Consider the following 26,299-nt stretch of genomic DNA (forward strand, 5'->3'; position numbering starts at 1 on the left):
AGGAACAATGTATATAAAGCAGGATAAATGGAACGAAATATATAATTATATGTTTGTAATGGAAATGCAGAACTCTAATAATAAAAATTCTTAAAAATTGCCAAAGAAAAGACAGATCACCTACAAAGGAACTTCAAATAGACTGACACTAGACCTCTTTACGGCAACAATGGAAGGTAGAAGACAGTAGGAAAATACCTTCAAATTATGGAGAGAAAATAAGCATCAATCTTGTATGATGTAACAGTGGAATTCTCTTTCAACAATGAAAGCAAAATAAAGACCCTTCCAGGTATACAATAACTGAGCACATTCAACCGATTTTCAATAATGGGACTAGTAGGGAGCATGCCTCAGGAAAAATGAAAATGACCTCCGGAAAAAAGTCTGAGATGCAATTGCTTTTAAAAAAGGATTCAGTTAATATACAGGTAGATAAATATGCATGGCACACAGACACACAAATGTTTTGATATTTTTTAAGATCAGAAAATATTAATTAGCAATATCATGTAACTCAGAAGGGATTAGTAATATCATGGAACCCGGCCACCTGGCTTTAAAACTTGCACCCTCTACCACAGTGCTGCTTTAATGCTATTATTAGAAAAGAATGAACTGTGTGATGGAGGCTTATCGGCCCTTCTTCAGATCAGGTCTCTGGTTCTTGGATTTTCTGAGTTCAAGATGAGCAATGCCATGTTGCATTCATTAAAAAGGAATGATCACATTGCTTCCACGTTTGGCTCCATATCAGAAAGGAGATCAGCCAGCTCCCTGTTGGCTGCTATAGTATGTTAGGAACCCCAAATTCCATCATTTTGAACCCTACAAGTTTAGAGCTAATGTCATTCAAAAGTTATCACAAGATACTGTCAACTACAAGTACATTTTCTCTTACAAAATACCTCTAATGCTTGAGGTTCTGTGTTAGGAATCAAAGGGTTGGAAAAACTGTTGACATTAGTCCTTGATCTTAGGCAACTCACAGTCTAGAAGGAGAGACAGCCATAAACAGTGATAACAACTATCACTTATCAAGTACTAAAATTTTATTTTCCTATAATTTTACTATTTTAATTAATTTGAAACCCAGCTAAATTTCCCTCTACTTTGTATTTTGCCAAATTAACCACTGGATATAACTATTTTCTACCCATATCTTTTTCTCTATTTATAGACTATTTTTAAAGATAAACTATTTCTGATTAACTTATTACAGTTCAAAATAAGATACGAAAAAATAAAAGTTTCTTATTTGTTTTTAATATTTTGTTTTCAAAAATGAAAGTTTTATTAACCTTTTTCATTAATCAATAAATACTGAAAGGTATTTAGAAGCCTCTGGAAAGAAAACTTGGAATTGGTTCTCTCCTTTTATCCCCCATATAAAATATATATAAATGTACACTAAAAGGACACATTTGAAGTCATTTGGCTTAGGAATAAACAGGTTTATTTTCATCCTTTGAAGGGAAAGAGTACATTTGGAAAGAGGGAGGCTCATAAAAACTGCAACTGAGTGCCCGGGGGCTGCTCACTCACAGAGGTGCTCCTCTCTGTGAAACAACAGCAGGGTCTTATTTGTGAGTTGTGGGCTCTCCTAGAGCACATTCATGGAACAGGCTAGATCCCTGCCATTCTTTTTCAAAAGGCTGAAATGCAGGAATTTAAAGGTAGAGGATTCTCTTCCCTTACACTGTGTGCTTCTGTTTTGCTCCCGCTCCTTTTCTAACAGGTATATCTGAGCTACCCCGCCTCACCAGTTCCTGGTAGCTATGGGTTTGATGCTTACACTGGGAGTAGCTGCTCTGAGGTCTAGGCCTCTTCCTTTGCAGAGCCCAGTACAGGGTATGTTGAAGGAGGAGGGGCTGTGGTGGAATGGGTACAGCTCTGCCTGCCCGCTTCATTTTGGACCTAAACTGGACTCTTTTTTAAAAAAATATATATTTTATTGATTTTTTTACAGAGAGGAAGGGAAAGAGATAGAGAGTTAGAAACATCGATGAGAGAGAAACATCGATCAGCTGCCTCCTGCACACACCCTACTGGGGATGTGCCCGCAACCAAGGTACATGCCCTTGACCGGAATTGAACCTGGGACCTTTCAGTCTGCAGGCCAACGCTCTACACACTGAGCCAAACCAGTTACGGCTAAACTGGAATCTTTATCTTGTGTAGGGATTTGTGAAGGCTTTAGGAATCTCCTGGCAATTCACAGGCATTGTTGAGGCAAAATAAGGCAAGTTATAAGCTTTTATGATGCTGTTTACCTACACAAATTCAAATAGCCAACCTACATACTCTTTTAGGCCTTTCCTCTTTCCTGTTCCCAAGCCTGAAATTTGGTTAAATAATAAAAACTGTTTTGAAACAATGTAAAATGCTAAATATCTTTAGTTTAAAAAGATGTTGGAACAGTGTTAAATATGCACCACTTTCCTGTGCTTCCTATTTCTTATAGATAAAAACAATATAATTTCTTCTATCCAACTTTATGGGATTACAGTGATAAGTAAGTTAATATATGGAAATAAATCTGCTTCAGACATTAATATGAAGCCATTTTCAATGTTTACTGCTGATACATTTGGAATAGTATTATAATTCAGTAGTAAAACAATACACAAACTGAGTAGATGTTTAGTTATATCATGAAATGAATAAATTTGAGAAGTCACAGAAAACTATACTTGAAAATACAACAGCTGGAAGGTAGAACACCCTTTAATAGTCTGATTTAGTCTGGGCTTAAAAGCAAAGAGGAAAGGAGCCTAGAACCAGTGTCTCCTGCAGTAAAGAAGGCTGTTGAGCATAGCCCCCTGCTATGGTTTGAATGCTGGTCCTCCTCCCCGCCTCCGTTTACACGTTTAAAACCTAATTCCCAACATTATGGTGTTAAGACCATTAGGTGGAGCCTTTGGAAAGTTACTAGGTCATGAGAGCAGAGACTGTGAGTGGGATTAATATAAAAGAGGCCCGAGAGAGCTCCCTCACCCCTTCCACCAGGTGAGGACACAAGAGAACCAGGAAGAGGGCCCTCACCAGAATGGGACCTTGCTGGTACCTTGATCTTGGACTTTCCACCCTCCAGAACCATGAGAAATAAATTTCTGCTGTTATAAACCACCCAATCTATGGTATTTTGTTATAGCAGTCCAAACGGACTAAGACAACCCCTGGGTGCCAGACCCTTTCCCTCGCCTCCATTAAGTCCAGTGACACACATGCAGGAGCTCTGGGCCTTGGAAGCTTGTGTTCATTCCTTACAAACAGGTGAATCTGACATGAATTTACAGATTCCTGCTACATTTACATCCTAGTGTACTAGCTTTTTAATGAAAATTGGTGAAGTACTTCTCTCTGTAAAACTAATTTAAAGCATTCATTTAATATTTCAGTCCTGCTCCTATTTTCCATGGTTTTTAAAAATTATCACTCACAATTTTTATTTGTGGACTACTTTACAGATGTAAAAATTTTCCCAGTAATTGCTTTATTGGATACAGTACTCCTTGAGATATGAAAGGCAGATGACGTCACTTCCCATTTTACAGATAAGAGCTTGTCAAAGATCTCTTAGTGTTCGGTAGGACTGGGATAAAAAATCATATTTCTTAAATTCCACATATAAGTGAAACCCTATGGTGCTTGTCTTTCTCTGACTGGCTTATTTCACTTAGCATAATACTTTCCAAGTCCACCCATGCTGTCACAAAGGGTAAAATGTCCTTCCTTTTATTGGTAGAGTAGTATTCCATTATGTGAATATACCACAGCTTCTTATCTACTCATCTACTGATGGATACTTGGGCTGCTTCCAATGTGTGGGATTTAATGAACAAACTGAACTACCAAGCAAAATAATGAGAGACTCAGATTAGAGAGCAGGCAGACAGCTCTGGGGGGTGGTAGGGTTGTGCATGTTGGGGGATGGTGGAGGGATTGAGCAGTAAAGAAAATAAAAAGAGAGAGAGAACTAATGGACATGGACAACAGTGTGGTAATTTCTGGGGTGGGGAGGGTGCGAGGGTGGAGGAAGAAGAGGGCATAGAGGGGATAAATGGTGATTGGGGCTTCGGGGAAAGTCACATTCCTTTACTCCAATTAGCTTTTGTTTGTTTGCTTATTTGTTTTTAATCTTCACCCAAGGATATTTTTCCATAGATTTTTAGAGAGAGTGGAAGAGAGGAAAAGACAGAGAGAAACATCTATATGAGAGAAACATATCAATTGGTTGCCTCCTGCATGAGCTCTGACCAGGAAAAGTACCCAGGACCCTTTGGTCCACAGGTCGATGCCCCATCCACTGAGCCAAACCGGCTAGGGCTACTCCAATTAACTTTGAACTCCACCACAAACAGTTAGTTTAGATACAATGCAAGTTAAATTCATCACTTTGCAGGTTACAACTCATTTTAAAAACCACAGAAACTTCTATATGGTCTACCTCAGTCTCTTAGAGACACTTTCCAGACCCTGAGAAGAGCCCTTGTTCCGACAGCGCACTCAGCTTTAACATAGTCCTCATCTTCTTCCTTGGAGTTGCTATATATCTTATCCCCTTTCTCCATTCTGCCCATTATCTCTATCCCATCTCTTCTTTCCTTTTTCTACTCTCCATCTCTCCTCTGTCTCCTTTTCCCCCTTCTCCCTCCCTTCTACATTTATTTCTCAGTACTATCTCCCCAATGTTTGCATCTTAGCATAATCTGAGCACAACATTCTGGCTCCTGCATCTACATTTAAACATCAACAGTGACATCAAATGATATTGCAATATTTCTCTCATGCTTACAAAATAAAAATTTTCATTTCCAAAGCACATCCACAAACTTTAAAAAGTCTATTTTCAAACAATCCAATTAGAAAATAGTCAAAGGACATGAAGAGATATTTCACCAGAGCATACAGATGGAAAATAAACACATGAAAAGATCCTCAACATCACTGGCCATTAGAAAAATGCAAATAAAACCACAATGAAATATCAGTACACATCTATTATAACAGCTAAAGTTAAAAATAGTGACAATACTGGCAAGGATGAGGAGAAACTGGATCTTTCATACATTGCTGATGGGAATGCAAAATGACACCGCCACTATAAAAATAGTATAGCAGCTTCTATAGTACTAAAATCACACTACCTAGCATATGACTTAGTAAGCACACTCCTGGGCATTTATCAGAGAGACGTAAAAACTCCTATCTACATGAAAACCTGCACATGGATGTTAACAGAAGCTTTATATGTAACAGCCCCATCCAAACAACCAAAATGCCTCTTGGTAAGTAAAATTCATGATTTCTAAAATTGTACTTATAGAATAACACATATTTGTAGACTCAGATTGGCAGCTTTATGTTGCCTCCTGTATGAGCTCTGACCAGGAATCCTACCCTGGATTCGTGCACTGTTGGGATCCTTGAGCCTGGCCTGCACCCTCCCACAATCCGGGACCCCTTGGGGGATGTCAGACTGCCAGTTTCGGCCAAATCCCTGCAGGCCAGGCCAAGGGACCCCATCAGTGCACGAATCTGTGCACCGGACCTCTAGTATACATATAAGATCTTCGGTTAATCTCTTCCCGCCCTCCCCCGTCCTACCTTCCCTCTGAGATTCATCAGTCTGTTCCATGCTTCCATGCCTGTGTGTTGAGCGTCTGCCCTCTGGTGGTCATTAGGTGTCATAGCTTCCGGCCAGTCACTTAGGCTTTTATAGTATACTAGAGGCCCGGTGCACAAAATTTGTGCACTCGGTGGTGGTGGGGGGTGCGTCCCTCAGCCCGGCCTGCGCCCATTTGCAGTCCAGGACCCCTTGGGGGATGTCCACCTGTTGACTTAGGCCCACTCCCTGGGGGATCAGGCTTAAGTTTGCAGTCAGACATCCTCCTGGTAGCCAGAGAGCCATCGGGGGATGTCCGACTAAAGGCTTAGGCCACCAAGGGATCGGGCCTTAACTGTTAGTTAGACATTCTTAGTGCTGCCATGGAGGTGGGAGAGGCTCCTGCCACCACCTCTGCACTGGCCAGCCATGAGCCAGCTTCTGGCTGCCTGGCACTACTCCTTGGTCTGACCTAAACCCTAGAGATTAGTACTTCATTTTACAACTTTTTCTCGGTTTATAGGCAGCAGCAAACTCAGACCACACAGTTGGGTGTGTGCCCGGGCCCTCCCACCCTCCAATCGCCAAGGGGATCACTCCTCGCAGGCCAGCCGACAACCCCGGCCCCAGTGGGGACCAGAGTTGCCGCCTGGCCTGGGCCCGGGCCCTCCCGCCCTCCGATGCCATGGCGATCCTGGGCGCAGGCCCTCCCGCCCTCTGATCGCCATGGCATCGCTCCACGCAGGCCAGGCGGCAACCCCGGACCCCACAGTGGGGGCCGGGGTTGCCGCCTGGCCTGCGCCCGGGCCCTCCCGCCCTCCGATTGCCATGGCATTGCTCTGCGCAGGCCAGCCGGCAACCCCGGCCCCAGTGGGGTCCGGGTCCGGGGTTGCCACCGGTTTTCCAATAGCGATCACAGGCTGGGGGATGGGGGAAGGCGGCCTTTGCCCACCCCCTAGCTCTTGCCTGCCACCTGGGTTGCCGATCACCATTCAGTCCTTCCCCTTTTGCCTCCCGTATGCAAATTAGCCGCCATCTTTGTTGGCGGTTAACCGCCATCTTAGTTGGCAGTGGATTTGCATAAGGATATGCTGATTTGCCAATGGGAAGGGTAGCGGTCGTACGCTAATTACCATGTTTCTCTTTTATTAGTGTAGACTAGAGGCCCGGTACACAAAAATTTGTGCACTTGGGAGGGTCCCTCAGCCTGGCCTGTGCCCTCTCACAGTCTGGGACCCCTCGGGGGATGACCACCTGCTGGCTTAGGCCCGCTCCCCGGGGGATTGGGCCCAAGCTGGCAGTCAGACATCCCTCTGGCAGCCTGGGAGCCCTCAGGGGATGTCCACTTGCCAGCGGGGAGCAGGCCTAGTTGCAGTTGGACATCCTTAGCACTGCTGAGGAGGCGGGAGAGGCTCCCACCACCACCGCTGTACTGACAGCAGTCAGCCTGGCTTGTGGCTGAGCAGAGCTCCCCTTGTGGGAGCACAATGACCACCAGGGGGGCACCTCCTGCATTGAGTGTCTGCCTCCTGGTGGTCAGTGTGTGTCATAGTGACCAGTGATTCCCAGTCGCTCTGCTATTAGGGTCAATGTGCATATTACCCTTTTATTATATAGGATAGAGGCCTGGTGCTTGGGTGGGGGCCGGCTGGTTTGCCCTGAAGGGTGTCCCGAATCAGGGTGGGGGCCCCTGCTGGGGTTCCTGGCCAGCCTGGGTGAGGGGCTGATGGCTGTTTGCAGGCTGGCCAAGCCCCCCTAGTGGGGACCCTTACCCCATGAGAGTGTGGCCAGCCTGGGTGCGGGACTGATGGCTGTTTGCAGGCTTGCCATGGCCCCCAGCCACCCAAGGTCCCAGTGGAGGTTGGCTGGAAGCAGGTATCTGGGATTTATTTAGCTTCTATAATTGAAATTTTGTTGCCTTTAGTGGAGGCCATAGCTGGCCAGGGCAGGTGGGAAGCTTGGCTTCCTCCATCGCCGGGGCAGCCAAGCCTCCTGCTTGCTCCAGCTCCATGGCTACCGGCCGCCATCTTGGTTGGGTTAATTTGCATATAGTTGCTCTGATTGGCTGGTGGGCATGGCTTGGGCATAGCAAAGGTATGGTCAATTAGCATCTTTGTCTTTTATTAGTGTAGATACTAGAGGCCCGGTGCATCCCCCGAGGGGTCCCAGACTGTGAGAGGGCACAGGCATGTGAAATTCATGCACAGGGTGGGGGGAGTATGTCCCTCAGCCCGGCCTGCGCTCTCTCACAATCCGGGACCCCTCGGGTAGGGTCCCAAAGCCTGGCTGGCAATCAAGGCCTATTGGGGCTTTCCTTCCCCTGGCTGCCAGAAGCTGGGCCTGCCCCCGCTGCTGCCACTGCTTGCCATCTGTGTAGTACTGCCCCCTCCTCCCCCGCCACCAGTCACCTTCCTCTGCAGGCAACAGGTGTGGGGTGCAATCACCTGGCTGGCCTGGGCCTCCCTCTGCGGGGTGATTGATCGCAGGGCCCCCAGATCGATCGCCCAGTTGAGGAAGGCCCTAACCACTCAGCTGGGGCTCTGCAATCTATCATTGCCACCCTCCTGCCCCCCATTGATAGCCCCACCGGCCAGTGGCCTGGGACTCCCTCTGCGGGGTGATGGTGGGGTGATGGCGGGGCCCCTTGACCAATCGCATTGCACCCGCCTTGGCTGGCCTGGTGCCAGTGCATGTCATAGCATGGTCTTCCGGACGGTTGTTCTGCTGTTCGGTCAATTTGCATATTATGCTTTTATTATTATAGATAGATGTAAAAAAGTGGTATCCATTCAAACATTTCCCCCCAAACAATGCTAAACAAATCAAGCTTTGCATCAGACTAAAGGGCAAATAATGGAAGTTTGTGTCTTGGGGTAACTTCAGAGTTATGAACTGGTTATCTGGAGAAATTTAAGCACTTGCTATTTTACGGTTAGAGTCTCAACTGTTAGATGATGTTAGTAAACATTTTTCTAACCATCAAAAGATAATCAAGAAAACTACTTTTCCTGCCTTACTCAAACCCTTATTACCTTTTATTTTTTTATTTTCTAAATTCTTTCCATTTTTTCCAACAAGAAAAATTCTTTAATTGCCACAATATGCCAAACATACAGATTTCTGTTTTTTATTCTATTTTTTTTTAAAATATATTTTATTGATTTTTTACAGAGAGGAAGGGAGAGAGACAGAGAGCTAGAAACATCGATGAGAGAGAAACATCGACCAGCTGCCTCCTGCACATCTCCCACTGGAGATGTGCCCGCAACCCAGGTACATGCCCTTGACCGGAATCGAACCTGGGACCCTTCAGTCCGCAGGCCAACGCTCTATCCACTGAGCCAAACCGGTTTCGGCTTTTTATTCTATTTTAATTATGAACTTAATGCACAAATATGTTCTTTTCAATATTCAACAATGAATATAAAGCAAAAATACCTTCAGAACCACCTCCAAGTCCCAAGCCCAGGTATAAGCAGATGTAAACACTTTTATTATGGATTGTGACTTTTCTTACATTCCATTTACATATTAAGTATCAAAATAAAGGATTTAAAAACCTAACAGTTTTAATGGGGGTTCCCTTAGATATCTATATCCAGTGAGTGAACCTCCATTGTTTCTTTCTCTCAAGGAAAAACCTTTCCATTTTACTAACCTCTTACTATTTAGCAGCTTCTCAACAGTCGGTGTTTATATCGGAACACAAGTACAGTACAGCATTCTCAGCAAGGTGCTTCAGGCTAAAAACAGATGTTAATTAAAAATGCAGATAACAACCCAGGCACCTGTTCTTCCACACTTCTTGTGCTCAAGCCTCAGTCTGTCAAATCCCATCCTTTATTTCAGTAATTCTCTGCAGCCTCTCTTCCATTCCAGCTGTAGGTCTTTCACTGTATTGATCATTTAAACTGAACAGGAAAGCCGTGTTCTACTGAGCGAACCTACACAGTCAGCTCAGGGAACCAAACGTACTTCATTCTAATGATAAATGTCAATTGTCCGGATGTGATATCTAAACAATTTTAACTATGGGAACATGAATTTAGTCAATTAGTTAAATTTATGTCCCTCTTCCATCTCTTGCAGATCTCAATAGTGTGTGCTCGTGGCAGGGGAAGATAAAGAAAAGGAAGGACATGTATCTAGCACTGAGAAAGGCCAGGTCAGAATCTATGGTGACCTTCCTTAATCACCTACATATAGTCAGAAAAGACTAAGGCTCTTCAAGAGTAACTATAGATAAGTCACTGAAAAGGAAATAAACTATAGGGTGTCCGCCAAAAGTATATAAACACTTTAAATAATTATTAATTCCAATCGGTTAAGTCTAAAAAGAAAGAAACATAAATTGAGCTATCAAAAATGTATGTGTATACATTTTTTTGGGACACCTTATATATAAAAGTGACAAAATGGAGAAGAACTAAGTGAGAATATGTCAGAAAGAATTATACAGTGGCTCATATAAAGTAATCAAGACTAATAAACAAGTAATATTGTGGCAAAAATAGTAGTGAGATAATAAATGTATAAATTGGGCTATTCTGAAACTGATCACCGACCCTGACCCTAAATTATACTAAGCACAGGGTTACATCCTCAGCAGACACAACAACATAGAGCTTTGAGCTCTATTCTCCACTCGGCATAGTGGGTGGCACAAAGTAAATAATTACTTGCTGAGTGAATGACTTTTTAAAGAAAAATTTGGAGAAGATTCTGTAGAGAGCAAAAACAAAGAAGCAGTTTGAAACTAAAGCCTCCTGAGTCTAGTCACACCATGTAGGGTAGAAAATTCCTCCTGTTCCATTTATGCTGGTGGTAGATGGCCTGGCCGAGCACCAGCCTAATCTCTCATTCTTCTGCCGACAGTAGAAGTGAGGGAAGTGAAGAGAGAGTAGCATCTCAAGGAATTTCACTTGAAAATTTGGAGTGGAGGGTTTTAATTTTTCCTTTTTATTGAGGTATTGTCACATGCATATCCTGGTAGAATCCCATTTTTCTATGTTAATTGTGTGTGTGTGTGTGTGTGTGTGTGTGTGTAAGGGGGAGGGGAAGAAGGACAAGAAAAGGGAGAGAAAGAGAAGAGAGGTGCCTAGAAAGTAAAACACTATACTACTCAAAGAGTGTGCAGAAAATGTGTTAATCTTATCTGGGTCATCAGTGATATTTGTGTTAACAGTGCAGTTTCAAGACTATGAATAGGACCCAGTACTGTCAGAAGCAACAATGGATGGGCTTTTAGGGTTTTAAAAAATGTATTAAGAGGCTTCCACTTCTAAGAGTGATAGAAATACTTTTTCCAATCCCTCCCTCTAAGTACAATTTTAAAACCTTGACTTATATATAAAAACAAACATAAGAGTATGAAAGGTGGAGAGAAGGCAGGCCAGCTTAGGAACCTTGGGACCCAAGGAAAACCAGTGGTAAGTTTCTGATGTTCATTTAGCCTCATGTATTCCAGAATTGAAATTAGAGAAGGCAGCGACCCAAACATGCCAATGGGTACAGAGAAGAAAAAGGGCCCGAATAAAAGTCTGATTTCTCTAGCCAAAGGACCAGGCAATGGACAGCATAGCAAGAGAGGAAACTTTCTAGAAATAACTGCTTTACACCAGCCAAACACCAAGCAAAACTGTGGCCCCACCCATACCGGCAATAGTTAGTGGCTTTCAACCTTGCCAGACTGAAACAGGAGTCCCACACCCTCCCCTACTCCCCTTCCCTCAATAGGATGATGTCAGAGAAGGCTGAGTAGAAAAATGGAACTTGCTTCCCTTCTAGGCATTATGGTACTGGGAATATTAGATAACCACATGTAAATGAATGAATGTGGATCACTACTTTACACCATCTTATATAATAAAAGGCTAATATGCAAATTGTCCTCTCAACAGGGAGTTGGACCTGGAGTTCAACCAGGGGGCAGGGCTGGCTGGCCAACCTTCCGCGACCCCTCCCCCCAGCCAGCTCCACCCCCAATCGGCCCCTGAACCCTGATCGTGCACTGGGCCTCTAGTCTATATAATAAAAGCCTAAGCAACAATTATGGCAGAACAACCAGAACAACTGGTCGCCATGATGTGCACTGACCACCAGGGGGCAGATGCTCAATGCAGGAGCTGCCCCGGGTGGTCAGTGTACTCCCACAGGGGGAGTGCCGCTCAGCCAGGCTTAAAGCTGGAGAGTGCAGCAGCAGTGGAGGTGGGAGCGAGCTGAATGGTAAGGAGCAGCGAGCAGGCGGGCAGTAAGGAGCAAGGGCTCCTGGACTGCAAGAGGGCACAGGCCAGGCTGAGGGACCCTGCTCCCAGTGCACAAATTTCATGCACTGGGCCTCTAGTATATAAATATTAACTCAAAATGGATCAAAGACATAAAGGTAACAGCTTAAACTATAAAATTCTTAGAATGAAACAGGAATAAATCTTCCTGACCCCAGATTAGACAATGGCTTCTTTTTAAAATTTTTTTTTACTCACCCAAGGATATGTTTTCATTGCTTTTTATAGAAAGAGTAAGGGAGAGAGAGAGGGAGAAACATCAATCAGTTGTCTCTTGTATGCGCCCCAACTGGAGTCTACCTAGGAATTGAACATTGACCTAACAGGAATCGAACATGCCACCTTTGAGTGTATGGGACTATGCCACAATGCTCCAACCAACTGAGCTACCAGACCAGGCAGGCAATGGTTTCTTAAATACGACACCGAAAGCACAGACCACAAAAGAAAAAGTAAAAAAACTGGGCTTCATAAAAAAGAAAAACCTTTTGTGCACCAAGCACTATCCAAAAAGTGAAAATGGAAGAAAATACTTACAAATAATATATCTGAAAAGGGTCTAGTATCCAGAATGGATAAAGAATTCTCAACAATAAAAAGACACACAGCCCACTTAATTGTTGCCCACCATTCCTTCTCGCATCTCCTATCTTCCTTCCTTCTAGTTCTCTCAGGGAAGACATTGCCCTTCAAGGGCTGTAGATTGATGTGGGGTCTCTGACCTCATCTCCTAGGTCACTTCAGCCCAAAGCTTTGTCTCTGACTGAGTACACAGCCTTTGTAAACCAAGCACCTCACTGCCAGCAGATGCCTTCAAGGCAAACTTTGAATTTGCTTACTCTTATGGAATCAAGCATCCTTGTCATTTCAATCTTTGAGTGTTTCCCTTACTTTCCTGCCAGGTCAACCATGCTTTAAACAAGTATTTTAAACACATTATCTAGCATTTTAGATTTTCTAACCAGGAAGTTTTTCTCTGAAGATCAGTCTGTCTTATCCCCTAAATATTCTTTGGTAATTATTTTAGTATTCGTATTCTTCGAATGCATTTCATATAATTGTTCAGTAATGGTCCATTACTGAAAAGTATGACTGAAAAAGCCATTTAGAAATTGAATTAGTTAATAACATTTTTAGTTACAAAACAAGTATTTTTTGCCTATCATGTATATTTTGCATAAGCTAGGAACCACTTTCAAAAGACTAGTCTCTAGTGCCCCCCCCCGAATCTAAGTGTAAATATTGACTTAATATATATTTCCCCTCAGTATCTTATTAAAAAACTGTTCAAACATTCCAGAAAGTTGAAAAGATATTTATTTAGCACACAGATTCTATCACTGTCACATTACAATATTGTTTAATCACATATCTACCAATATCCCTTTCTATCCGTCATTTCATCTCACTTTCTTATTGTATTGCAAAGGAAAATGCAGACATCAATACACTTCCCCACAAATATGTCATAAACAGTATTTTTATTCCTAGGTAATAAAGCTTCCTTTCCTAATATTTTGCTTATTCTTTTATAAGTTTTTAAAAAGCATGACTCTCTGACACAATCACATTATACCACTTGAGTAAGAAAACAAGTGTTATAGTTAAGAGGGGAATAAGTAAAATAAATCATTAATCCTTTATATTTCCATGTTAGTAAAATAAGCTTCATATATGGCACATGCATTTGAAATGTTTTAATACCTAGAAGTTGCTATTATAGTTTCTATTTATCTACACTAATAAAAGACAAACATGCAAATTGACCGTACCTTTGCTACGCCTTAAGCCACGCCCACCAGCCAATCAGAGCGACTATATGCAAATTAACCCAACCAAGATGGCGGCCGGCAGCCACGGAGCTGGAGCAAGCAGGAGGCTTGGTTGCCCCAATGATGGAGGAAGCCAAGCTTCCCGCCTGCCACGGCCAGCTCTGAGCTCCACTCAAAGCAACAAAGTTTCAATTATAGAAGGTAAATAAACCCCAGACTTGCTTTCAGTCGGCCGTGGCCACGAAGCTGGAGCAAGCAGGAGGCTTGGACTGCCCCTGGCGATGGAGGAAGCCAAGCTTCCCTCCTGCCCGCCCTGGCCAGCTCTGAGCTCCTCTCAAGGCTACATAGTTTCAATTATAGAAGGTAAATAAATCCCAGAATTAAAAAAAAAAAAAAAAGAAAAAAAGGAGAGGCTGGGAGCTTCCATCGCTGGGGGGGCTTGGTCAGCCTCAAAACAGCCCTCAGCCCCTCACCCAGACTGGCCAGGCACCCCAGTGGGGACCCCCCACCCTGAAGGGGGTGTGACCAGCCTGCAAACACCCATCAGCCCCTCACCCAGGCTGGGAGGCACCCAAGCGGGACCCCCGCCCTGAAGGGGGTGTGACCAGCCTGCAAACACCCATCAGCCCCTCACCTAGGACACCCTTCAGGGCAAACCAGCTGGCCCCCACCCATGCACCAGGCCTCTAGCCTATATAATAAAAGGGTAATATGCAAACTGACCCTAACAGCAGAACAACTGGGAATCACTGGTCACTATGACACACACTGACCACCAGGGAGCAGATGCTCAATGCAGAAGCTGCCCCCTGGTGGTCAGTGTGCTCCCACAGGGGGAGCTCTGCTCAGCCACAAGCTAGGCTGACGGCTGCCAGTACAGCGGTGGTGGTGGGAGCCTCTCCCACCTCCTCAGCAGCGCTAAGGATGTCCGACTGCAGCTTAGGCCTGCTCCCCGCTGGCAAGTGGACATCCCCCGAGGGCTGCTGGGCTGCCAGAGGGATGTCTGATTGCCAGCTTAGGCCCAATCCCCCGGGGAGCGGGCCTAAGTCAGCAGGTGGTCATCCCACAAGGGGTCCCAGGCTGCGAGAGGGCACAGGCCAGGCTGAGGACCCCCGAACCCCCCAGTGCACAAATTTTTGTGCACCGGGCCTCTAGTTTATAATAAAAGCTCCTACTTGTTGGTATTTCCCTATTCAATAATTCTGGAGTACTATTCAATTTCATGGAGGCTGAGAAGTAAACAATCACCTGAACTTAATTTAGGCAAAGCGCATTGGCCCTCTCTGATATTGTGATTTATAATAAGAAATATATCTTTGGTCTTTGTCTTGTTCCTCGCACAGAGCTCCTAAAACTCTTGGAATTTCCTAGGTGATAGAGCAAATGGATACCACCAAATGGCCAATAAAAAATCAAATAGACTATGTAATTGGAAGTAGAAGATGAAGAAACTGTGCTGTTTCTGCCAAAGCAAGACCAGGAGCAGACTGGTACTGACCATGAACTGTTAATATCAAACACTGGAGTAAAGCTGAAGAGTAATAAAGGAATTGTAGTGCCAAAATATAATGTGAATAACATTACTAATGGACTTAAAACTCACATAAAATATAGATTTGCACTGTTAAACTTAAGTGACCAAGAATCAGAACTGCAGACTGACACTAGAAATATTACTTGGAAAGAATGCACAAAGACAATGCTGGAAGTAGAAAGGAAAGAAAAAAAAAAGATGCTTGAGAGGAGAAAAACTAAAAACTGTCAGAGACAGGTGAGAGGCAAAAGCAAAAGGTGACCAAAGTAGGGTTAGAAACCTGAATGCAGTTTTTCAACAACTATCATTTAGAAATAAAGAGAACTTTTACAATAGTCAATGTAAGGAGATAGAAGAGAACAAAAAAGAAAAAATCAGAGATCTCTACCAGAAAATGCAAGAAATAACAGGGAAATTCAAACCTAGATGAAGAATGCTGAATACTAATAAGGAAGCACATTATCTGACCAGGAAAAAATAAAGGGAAAGGATTGTTCATGGATTCCCTCTATTTACTGAAATTCTCTACAGAAAAGACAAAAGGATGACAGATACTTTAGCAGAATATTCCTATAAGAACGAACCTGCAATCTAAACAGTGAAGTGAAAGCTGCCCTGAATGAATTGGGAAGAAATAAATCACCAGGGGTAAATGAGATACAAAGAGAATTATTTCAAGCCACCAGCAGTGAATCTGTCAAAATCTTCACAAAAACATGTCAACAAATATGGAAAACAAAACAATGGCCTACTGATAGGAAAGGTTCAATGTACTTCCCAGTTTTTAGGAAGGAGATGCCAAAGAGTACAGTATCTACAGGACCTTTGTTCTAATTCCCCATGCAAGTACGGTGATGCTCAAGGTGAAGCAATAAAGGCTTCCACCTTATATGAAGTAGGAAATGTAGGATTTTCAGCTGGGTTCAAAAGGAAGAGGCACTTGAGACCTGATTGGGAGCACTTGCTGGATACTGCACTGCTCCGAAGAATATCAGAAGGTTAGACTAACTTTTGACTGTGTAGATCATGCAAAGCTGGCAGTTGCTCTGAAAGGAATGGGTTTGCCTCAGCACTTGATTGCCCTTATGTGTAACCTGTATTGTGGACAGGAAGCCACTGCCAGGACAGAATATGGAGAGACTGGTTTCCTATAGGGGAAGGTGTTACACCTTTTATTTCCTTGTTTGTTTAATGTGTACACTGAACATATTAAAAAAAAAAACTGGACTAGACTCAGAGGAAGGAGCAGTTAAAATTGGTGAAAGTAATATATGCAGATGATATCATCTTACTGGCAGAATGTAGCAATGACTTGAAATGACTTCTGATGAAACTGAAAGAAGAAAGTACCAAAGCAGGACTGCATTTGAAGATGAAGACAACAAAAATCATGACTACTGAAGAGATGCACAACTTCTAACAGACAATGAAGGCACTGAAATTGCTTACCTTGGTACATCAGCAATGTAAATGGAGACTGCAGCCAAAAAAATCAAGAGCAGGGGAGACTCAGAAGGGCAGCAATGGAAGAATTAGGGAAGATTACTAAGAGCAGAGCTGTGCCATTAGAGACCAAGGCTAGGATCATCCACACCCTCCTCTTCCTAAATGCTGTGTACAGATATAAAAGTTGGACAGTGATGGAAGTTGATAGGAAAAAAAGATTCATTTGAAATATGGGGTTGGAGGAGAACTCTATGGATTCCCTGGACTGCCAGAAAGAGGAACAAGTAGATCATAGAGCAAATTAAGCCTGACACATTGGTGGAGACAAAACTGAAGTTGTCTTTCTTTTTTTAAAAAAAATATATTTTTATTGATTTTTTACAGAGAGGAAGGGAGAGGGATAGAGAGAGAGAAACATTGATGAGAGAGAAACACGGATCAGCTGCCTCCTGCACACCCCCTGCTGGGGATGTGCCTGCAACCAAGGCACATGCCCTTGACCGAAACTGAACCTGGGACCCTTCAGTCTGCAGGCTGACACTCTATCCACTGAGCCAAACCAGTTAGGGCTGAAGTTGTCTTTCTTTAGACACATCATGAGAAGACAAGGTTCTTTGGAAAAGACGATAATACTGGGAAAAACAGAAGGCAGCAGGAGAAGAAGAAGATCAAATATGAGATGGATTGACTCCATAAAAGAAACCATAGGCATGAGTTTACAGGAGCTGAGCAGGGCTGTTAAGGACAGGACATTGTGGGCATCACTCACTCATAGGGTTGCCAGGAGTCGGAGCTGTCTCAAAAGCACATCACACACACACACACACACTCACACACACACACTCACGCCAAAAAAGGTGAAAGTAAAGTCTTTTGTTATTCATAACAAGCTCCTTTCAACCACACCTGAGTTAATATTAATGAGGTGATTTTCAAAAGCCCCTATAGATGGAGCTGGTTATCAGAAGAACCAACCATGATTAGAGGGTATCCTTCCCCAGACCTTCAGGATAGGGATGTCCATGGATTCCCTCTAACTATCAACATAAAAACAAAATTGTATCAACAAAACTTTATTTTAGTAACTCACACAGTATAATTGTCTATTATCACAAATTCACACTATAATACTCACTCTTCCTATGGTTGCCATGAAATTAAAAGCAATCTAATATTTTATTCTTCGTAATCAACAGTTCAATCTGGACTCAGGCAATCTGAGTCAACGGCTTTACCAATGAGTGATCGTAAGCACAACCCTACTCTGCACAGCATTCCTTTTTTCTCATCTTTAACTTAAAATTCTGTATAATGATGTTTACTGTTTAGGACTTAGTCCATTATGTAATAACTTTTTTTAGAGTATTAAAATACTGCCTAGCCAAAGTACATGGAGTAATGCGATTCTAGAACTTCATAAATACAAAAAAAGTCTTTGGCTTGTTTCTCTTCCCTTAAGCAGGAGAACTTCTTGGCAGCAGATTAAACAAGAGAAGGGCTCCAACTTTAAGCTATCTCATTTAATTTCCTCTAAACTTACTTTTGTTTTTTCATAATGCCATGTATAGCCTACTGTCAAAAGAACTAATAAACACTCATTATAACAGAAATAGTAGCAAAGCGTGCATAGAAGGAAACATGAAAAACCTAGTATATCCCAAGGGAAAACGTTCAATTCCTGATGTAACCACACAGAAAAGCTAGAATCTAATAATAACAACAATAATAATAGACACCTCGTCAAAGCACATAAAAAAATAGAATATTGCATTTGAGGAAAATAAATGAACAAAAAAAGTGCACACCTGTAGTATATGTGAGTATTAGCAGGCTATGAGCATTCTAGGGCTGGAGCATAGAATAATGACTATCACATTATGAAACATAATGCTAATGCACAAACTAATCCCTGCACAAAATCACAGAGGCCAGAGACACAGTGAGGCCACCGAGAGTATGCCTCCAAAACGCCCATTTCATTCATGTTAATCTGTTGTGTTCTTCAGGCAAGAAGGGAACTCATTAATTTTTCCTAGGAACAGGGAAAACAAAATAATAGTGAGAGCAAAGAACAAAGCCCTCGGTCCAACGACAGCCACAGTGTTTTTGGCATAGGTTCATATGTAGAAGACTGCCTCATTCAGGGTGAAAAGTCTCTTGAAATATGCTAATGTAATTCAGATTAAAAGGCAAAATTCAATTACAGATCACAACTCAAACAATATACTAACATTCCTCAGCTTCTAAAATGACTGTTTTCCAAAGGCCTCCCTATTGGATAGAGATAAAAGTACCACTTTATATATAGTTTACTCAATTGCCAACTCATACTATCCTCTTAAAAGGGTTGTTCTAAGAAAAAAAGAAGGGACTATATATATATATATATATATATATAATTGTTGAAAGAGTTCAATAGAGTTATAGTAAATTTATATTTTAAGTAAAATTAAAATTCTAAATCAATTCCTTTTGGTGCATGGAGTGGAAAATTTTATTACTTTCTGTTATAAAATATATCATATATAAAAAGTATACAAAATGTACACATTCAGCTAAAAGAATAGCCATTTTTAATTGACTCTGATATATACCCCATTGATCTTAAGAAATGGAATATTACTAATACCTTGGAGGCTCATATATGACTATTCCTAGATTTCTCTTAACCCACTCTGCACTATCCTAGATTTTGCGCTAATCACTTCTTTGTTTTCATTTATAGTATTTCTAAACTATATTATATGTACCTATACATATAGTATAGTTTATATGTATTTCTAAATATTTATATGTATTTCTAAACTAACTATATCTACCGATCTATCATCTATCTCTGTCAACCCATTCATCTTCCATCCATCCATTTTTTGAACTTTATATGGGATATGCTATATGTATTTGTCCTTCAACTTTTACATTACTTTTCTCAGAGTAACTTACTGACATTACCTAATTTTTCATGTAACATCTAAGGTTAAAAATTTTTATTGTATCCATTTAAAGCAGAGAAAAAGAGGCGCAGTATAGCTAGCAACTTGCCACAACACGAGAGCACAATGGACAAATCTTTTCACAGTAATTTTGAAAGTAAAGCAAACCAACGACTATCTCAGAGCTTTTTATAGCACATTTGTATTTTTAGCTTCAATGAAAATAAAGTATTTCTCTAGTGCCCAAAGCACAATTAAGTTAGTTTTTTTTTTTAATGTTAATATTTTTAAATTGACTTTACCCGGGAGCTATTTTTTGCTTTCACACTAAAGGGGGAGTTCTATTAAAGTGTGCTATTGATGTAAAAGCCCTAAACAATATTGAAATATATTAGTTAAAAGGAAAACAAGAATGAATTAAATAAAGGATATCAAGAGAAGATTTTTCTCTTAGGGTAGCAGTTTTCAATTAGTGTGTCACAGGAAGTTTTAAAACATGCAATACCTTATGATGTAGTCAGGGACACTGACTTCTTTTCCCTTAGACTGTCAAATTAAAAAATGACTACAACCAATACAACAATAGCCATCCGATGTGAATGAATCAAAATCCTACCTTATTTTTTGTCAGACCGGCAAAAACATTTTTTTTTTTTGGTGTGCCGCAGACTTTTAGTAATTAGTTTATGAGTGCCATGAGAAGAAAAAGGTTGAAAATTGCTGCCTTAGGGTGTTATAAAACCAGTACACATAATATGGGATGTTCTCATTAAAGAACATGGCTCCTTATGTAGGTATTAGTTTAATACTAATCAATCCAAAGATATCATTCACCTGAGCAAGTGGTGGAAGAATCTCCTTGCATATTTGCTGATTTGGTCTCTATATTCCAATATAGTTGTGTCCAGGAGTGGTCTTGTTGGAGCATAGAAGGTTCCAAGGCTTGCCTCGAGCTGTGCTGTGGAATTCAAACATAGCAGCACTAAAACAAGTGAAACTCCTTCAATTACAACAGAATACTCATGTTTGCAGTCAGTCAGGTTTTGCAAACTTGGATGAAATGTGAGCTTGTTGCAGGAAAGATGAAATTAGAATATGACAGCTGGTACAAAAACAAACCTGTGTATAAACTTTCACTTGAAGCAAAGCTGACAATGACTTTGAACAACGAAAAGCTGTCAAAACTGAAGAAATCCATAATGAATCAACCTCTCACCACAAATGGGTAATTAAAACAGTGACTCATCAAAGTAACACAGTTTGAACTAGTATTTCCAGTAAAATCAACTTACTTTGTGCTCAACATTTACTCTTCTTAGTTGAAGGGCAAAAACTAACCTGTCCACATTGAGCACTGAAATATTCGAAATCTTTTAAAAAATAATACAAATAAAAATAGCCTTATTGTAATAGAGATTTTACTACCTACTAAAACTTTAAAGCAACAGTGAAAGTCCCTTTATCTTCCCTAAATCCTGTCCTCAACAATAAGATTGTTGGTTTTGTCCAGGTGTGAAAGCTAACACTCCTGGGAGGGACGACATGCTAATCTGCTCTGGGTCACCTGACACCTTCCTAGGAAAGGGCAGGTTTTGATAAACCAGAGTGCTTAGAACTAGAAGAAAGGGGCACAGTCTGCCAACTTCACAACTTTACCAAGACATGCCTATAGGGTTGTATTTCCTCCCAGAAATACTTGGAAGTTATCTAGTTACCATAATGGTGAGTGCATGAGTAGATAGAGCACTACAGTTCACAGTAAGATTCCACTGATTCTTATGCTACTTACTAGCACTTGGTTGAATAAACAATTTTTTTTTAGCGAAATTCTTTAGTTTTAGGCATCTTTGATTTTGAAAGTATTAAATACCTCATCAGAGTAATTGCTATAGGCTTGGCTAAGCTATAAGTAATTTCTTTTTTAATCTCAAATCTAGACAGTGAAGTAAGATGAACTTTAGAGGTATTTTCTTTCAAAGCAGCAGTCAATTTAGATTAAAATTGAATACAGCAATGCTATTGTGAAAACAAGCCAGATTCTCTTGCCATTGCTTGTTTTCTTGACAGCATGTTTTGTACATCTGAAACGTTCAAGCCTACATGAAATACTCGTAACTCCCAGCACAGTTATAGATTCATTAGATAGCCCAGCTTGATGTTTAAGACAGAAATGACGGCCTCGAAGATAACCACAATGTGGCTACAAATAAAAGAGCCCACTGGGTTCCACTAATAAAAGGAAAACAAATTACCATGTCAAATTTGTTAGATTCAGATAGAATAAATCTCAATAGAAAAGAATTCTGAATGTTTTAGAAATGTGTTTTGTAGTTACTTAGGGGAAAATGCATATACCTATCTAAATGTACATATTCTGATAACCTAGCATCATGCAAGCAGTTTTTAAATAGCCTATAATCATACAAGCTTTTTATTTCCCTATCTCCCCAATATGGTTCCTGAAAATATACTTTATTAATGCAAAAATCTGATAATGTCCACTTGTGAATTACCTAATAATCTTTCTTAGAATACAGAAATCTTAAAATACAAATTCACTAAGGTGTTAGTAATTTCTCAGTGTCCTGAGTGATAGTAAATATTTAATCTTCTACATGTTTCTTCATCTGTAAATTTAGGGTATCTTGTATAGTTTTGTGCACCATAACAGGTTTTCTTAGGGACTCTGCTGCTTTTTTTTTTTTTTTTAATATTATGTACCCAATCTTGAGAGTGTACCAATGCTAAGAAATAACTGAAATAACTCCACAGGCAGAAATATTAAAGTAATATCTAGTACTTAAAATTTTGAAGTCATACTCTTTTTATTTCTAACTAGTATTTTTTTAAATATATTTTATTGATTTTTTTTACAGAGAGGGACACAGAGTTAGAAACATCGATGAGAGAGAAACATCAATCAGCTGCCTCCTGCACACCCCCTACCGGGGTTGTGCCTACAACCAAGGTACATGCCCTTGACCAGAATTGAAGCCAGGACCCTTCAGTTCACAGGCCGACGCTCTATCCACTGAGCCAAACTGGTCAGGGCTCTAACTAGTATTTTAATACCTACTGTGGGCCAAGCACTGTGCTAGGCATTTTCTCATTGTAGAAATCCTGGAATCCCCATAGATGGGTTGGGCTACCTCAAAAAGCACATTCAAGTAACATTAAATAAATACTTATTGCAAGCCTCCTGCGAGATGGGCCAAGTCCCATGATGCAAACTTCCTGAAGAAACATGTTCTTATTGATTATTCTTCTCTAAAATTACTAAAATGAAGGTTATATACAGAATTCTATCTAAACAACTTGTTTATAAACAAAGTAAAATAGAATAAGAACATCTATAAATATGCAAAGAAAATAGTAGGGGAAAACAAGCTATCCAATAAAGATGTTTGATATATTTCTTGTTGGATATATCCTCTTGCAAACTACCTAGGGACACTTTCTCATTGGTCATGATTTCCCATCATTAATGTCAATGTTTTTTGCAAAGATTTGAAATAAAGAAGGAAGTGCAAAAATAGTTAGGTGCATTTTACATTAAGTAAGTAAGTAAATCAATAAAAATAACATACTGATAAATGACAAATATAAAAATTAATTTCATTGTGGCACATATTTGTCCCCCCCTCCCCCCTATTTTTTACAGTGTTTTATTTCTCTCTGACAATAAACATCTGAGATCCTATGGGAAAAATTATTTACTGGGGAAATGAAAGCAGACAGAAGGGAAAGGGGTATCAGAACTACAAGTTAGAATGAAAATAAGAAGCAGCAGCCTGGGCTGCAAGTCTGACAAAAATACAAATACACACACACACACACATACACACACACACACACACACGCAGTGAGGGGAAAGGATTATTTTCTGGACAAAGACTTGGGGTGTGAGAGAAAAATATTGATGTCTAAAGTAAAGGAGCAGTAGGGATGTTTGTTTGGGGCCCTTTGTCTACCCGACCCTAGACAGTACATGAACTTCTTGTTCAAAGTTTGAAATCTGAGCATATTCCACACATGAACTTACACTGGAATGAATATACAATAACTGCATTGTGAGCTCCAACATAGGTATACACAGAAAAGTTCTTTATGTTGATAAATACTACACAGTCAATATACCATATAGGAGTAACTATTTGATATCTGACCTGATCAGTTTTAATAAGGCATTAACATTTTTGTCTTAGTTTCCAATAATATAACTCAAAATCATCTCAAAAATAACTGACTCAATAAAAGGTACTTCATGTACATGCAAAACCCACTGATGGAATATATTTCGAGTCTGACCTTCTCTCTCTGGAGTCAGCTTTTGTCTGAGAAGGTGGTTCACAATGGCACTCATGCTGACGAAGCACTGGTGGCCCAGAGTGTCCCAGTTCATACTGCTCAGCATGCTTATTGCCTCACAGACCTCGTCATAGTGAATGTACTGGGAGATGACGTCTACCAGGCCCAGCTGTCCTCGAGTGAAGATACCTGTCACAAAAAAGTGTAAAGCCAAGTAAATCTTTTAAAAATAAAAAGAAGAATAACAAAAACAAAGTTAAGTTTTTGATAAAGAAAATAAAACAGTAATCATTTCTTGCATAAGTGCTAGAAATGTGAAATTTGGGGAGCCAAGACTATTATGACTCTGCAGTTAAATCTTAATTTTAACTAATACCTACCCCCTATCTAGTTTATCCTTACCATTTCAGCACATATTAACTAATTTATACTCCATGTAGGCACTGCTTAAACCAAGTGGATAAGCATGAGAATATTGAGGTAGACCTCCTTTCCCTGGCTGCTGGCCGGGGCCTTTCTTCATTCCGTGCCGCCCCCTGGTGGTCAGCGTACATCATAGCGAGAGATCGAACTCCAGGTCCCCCAGTTACACTCCCGAGGGGACAATTTGCAATTAGGCATTTATATATTCAGTAGGTCCTCAATCACGACATAATGCGATTTTCGCCGTAAGTTGGAACCCACCTACATAAGCACCTACGTCACTCACATGGAGCACATACACAGCAGTAATGAAGTGAAACAGTAAAAAAATTTTAAAAGAAAGATAACAATTCCTGACCTTTACTTGTGGTCAATAAATAATAAAAAACATAAAGCACATATGTACATACATCAAAATGACGGAACTTTTTCTTTATAAATAAATGGGAGATGGCGACGTAACCACGAAACGACGTACGTCGAGTCCGACGTAACTCGAGGACTGCCTGTATAGTTTGGTATTTAGAGATTATTCTCTTCTACTGAAGTAAGCAATGATCAGTATTAATCCTGCTGTTGAATCCCTTCACAACTAATATTTACTATAAAATATTGTGGTAAAATATAAACATATTTGTTTATCCCTTTAAATAAAAGTAAATCCACTTCTAATCTTAGAGAGACAAGAACACAAAAAAATGGGGAAGCATTCTGATCTAGTTTTATTTTATCATCTTTTAAGTATGGCTTATTTCATTTAAAACTAACAACTTCTGTGTAAATGACAATAAATACTAGGGCTCTTAAGCAGGTTATTATTTTTAAAATCTTTAAAAACTGGTTGGCAGTAAAATCTTTTTTTTTATTCAGCCAATGTTTATGAAGTTGAGTGAGTCCACAAAAACTTCTCAGTACAAATCATCATGAAGCTAAATGAGAAAATATGTGAAATTATTCATAAGCTGTAAATTATATAAAATATTACAGCAATTTTTTTCATTATCATCATCATTTAATTGCAAAGGTTATAGGTTTCAGAATTTTAAAAACCTATTAGTTCATGAGAAAAATGCCAAAATTCTTCGTATTAACTTCAAGTCACATCAAAAAGAAAACCTGTGCTATATCTAACAGGACTCAACTTGACAGGGAATCTGGGGAATTGCCCTGGCTATACTAAGCAACAAAACTTTGCTATTCTTTTTATGTTGGTAAAATCAATGAATGCTACTGTCCAAAGCCTTTGTGAGCCTGCAGTCAAGCACTCAAGTCCTCATAAATCAGAGTGGCTCCTTGGCAGTAGATATTAATGTGTAGGAACTTTGCAGGAAACTGAAAATATTCAAACCCTTTGACTATATCTGTACCTTATATGTCTAGCAAGAGAAATAACTGATTTTTGAGAAGAAAAGCTAGTATATAATATCATAATCAAATTATGCAAAAGGCGATAAAGGAAAAATCTTAAAAAGAAACCAAAAAAGGGACAAATGATGTATAGAGAGACAAAGATATGAATAATTGCAAACTTTGTTTCTGAAACGATGCAAGCCAGAAGACAACAGCAAGACATTTTTAAAATGTTGAGAGATGGAAATGAATTAGCTTAAAATTCTGTATCTTATAATAAAGAATTGAAAGTTCATGAAGAAACATAATCTTAAATGAACCTAACAATAGAGCTCTGAAATAATAAAGCAAAAACCGACAGAACAGGAGAAAAAGTGAATTCTACAATTATAGTCGGAGATTTCAGTAGTTCTCTGTCACTAATTAAGAGAATATATAAGCAGAAAGTCAGTACAAATAGAAAAATACTGAAAAACACAATTCTTAAATTTGACCCAACTGACATTTATAAAACATTTCACACAATAACAGTAGTATATACTGGGTGATAAAAACATAAATTTAAATGTTTTGAAAGCATACAGAGTATGTTCTCTGACCACACCAGAATTAAATTAGGTATCAATACAGAAAGATAGCTG

At 40.4% G+C, this 26,299-nt stretch overlaps 1 protein-coding gene across 5 annotated transcripts in view; it reads right to left on the reverse strand.

The window, feature by feature from the left end:
• WDPCP (WD repeat containing planar cell polarity effector) overlaps positions 1-26,299 on the reverse strand; it is a 236,986-nt gene that overhangs the window by 92,590 nt on the left and 118,097 nt on the right. For all 5 annotated transcript variants that reach the window (XM_070429324.1, XM_070429323.1, XM_070429325.1 and 2 more), the window contains 2 exons: positions 23,886-24,074; positions 20,412-20,535 (listed from right to left, as the gene is read on the reverse strand). In XM_070429324.1, the coding sequence (XP_070285425.1) occupies positions 20,412-20,535; positions 23,886-24,074 (313 nt within the window). The remainder of the gene's footprint in view (positions 1-20,411; positions 20,536-23,885; positions 24,075-26,299) is intronic.

The sequence above is a fragment of the Myotis yumanensis genome, unplaced genomic scaffold, assembly GCF_028538775.1.
Source record: "Myotis yumanensis isolate MYYU_CA2020_CCGP unplaced genomic scaffold, mMyoYum1.0.hap1 SCAF_11, whole genome shotgun sequence".
In the NCBI taxonomy this organism is placed as follows: Eukaryota; Metazoa; Chordata; class Mammalia; order Chiroptera; family Vespertilionidae; genus Myotis; species Myotis yumanensis.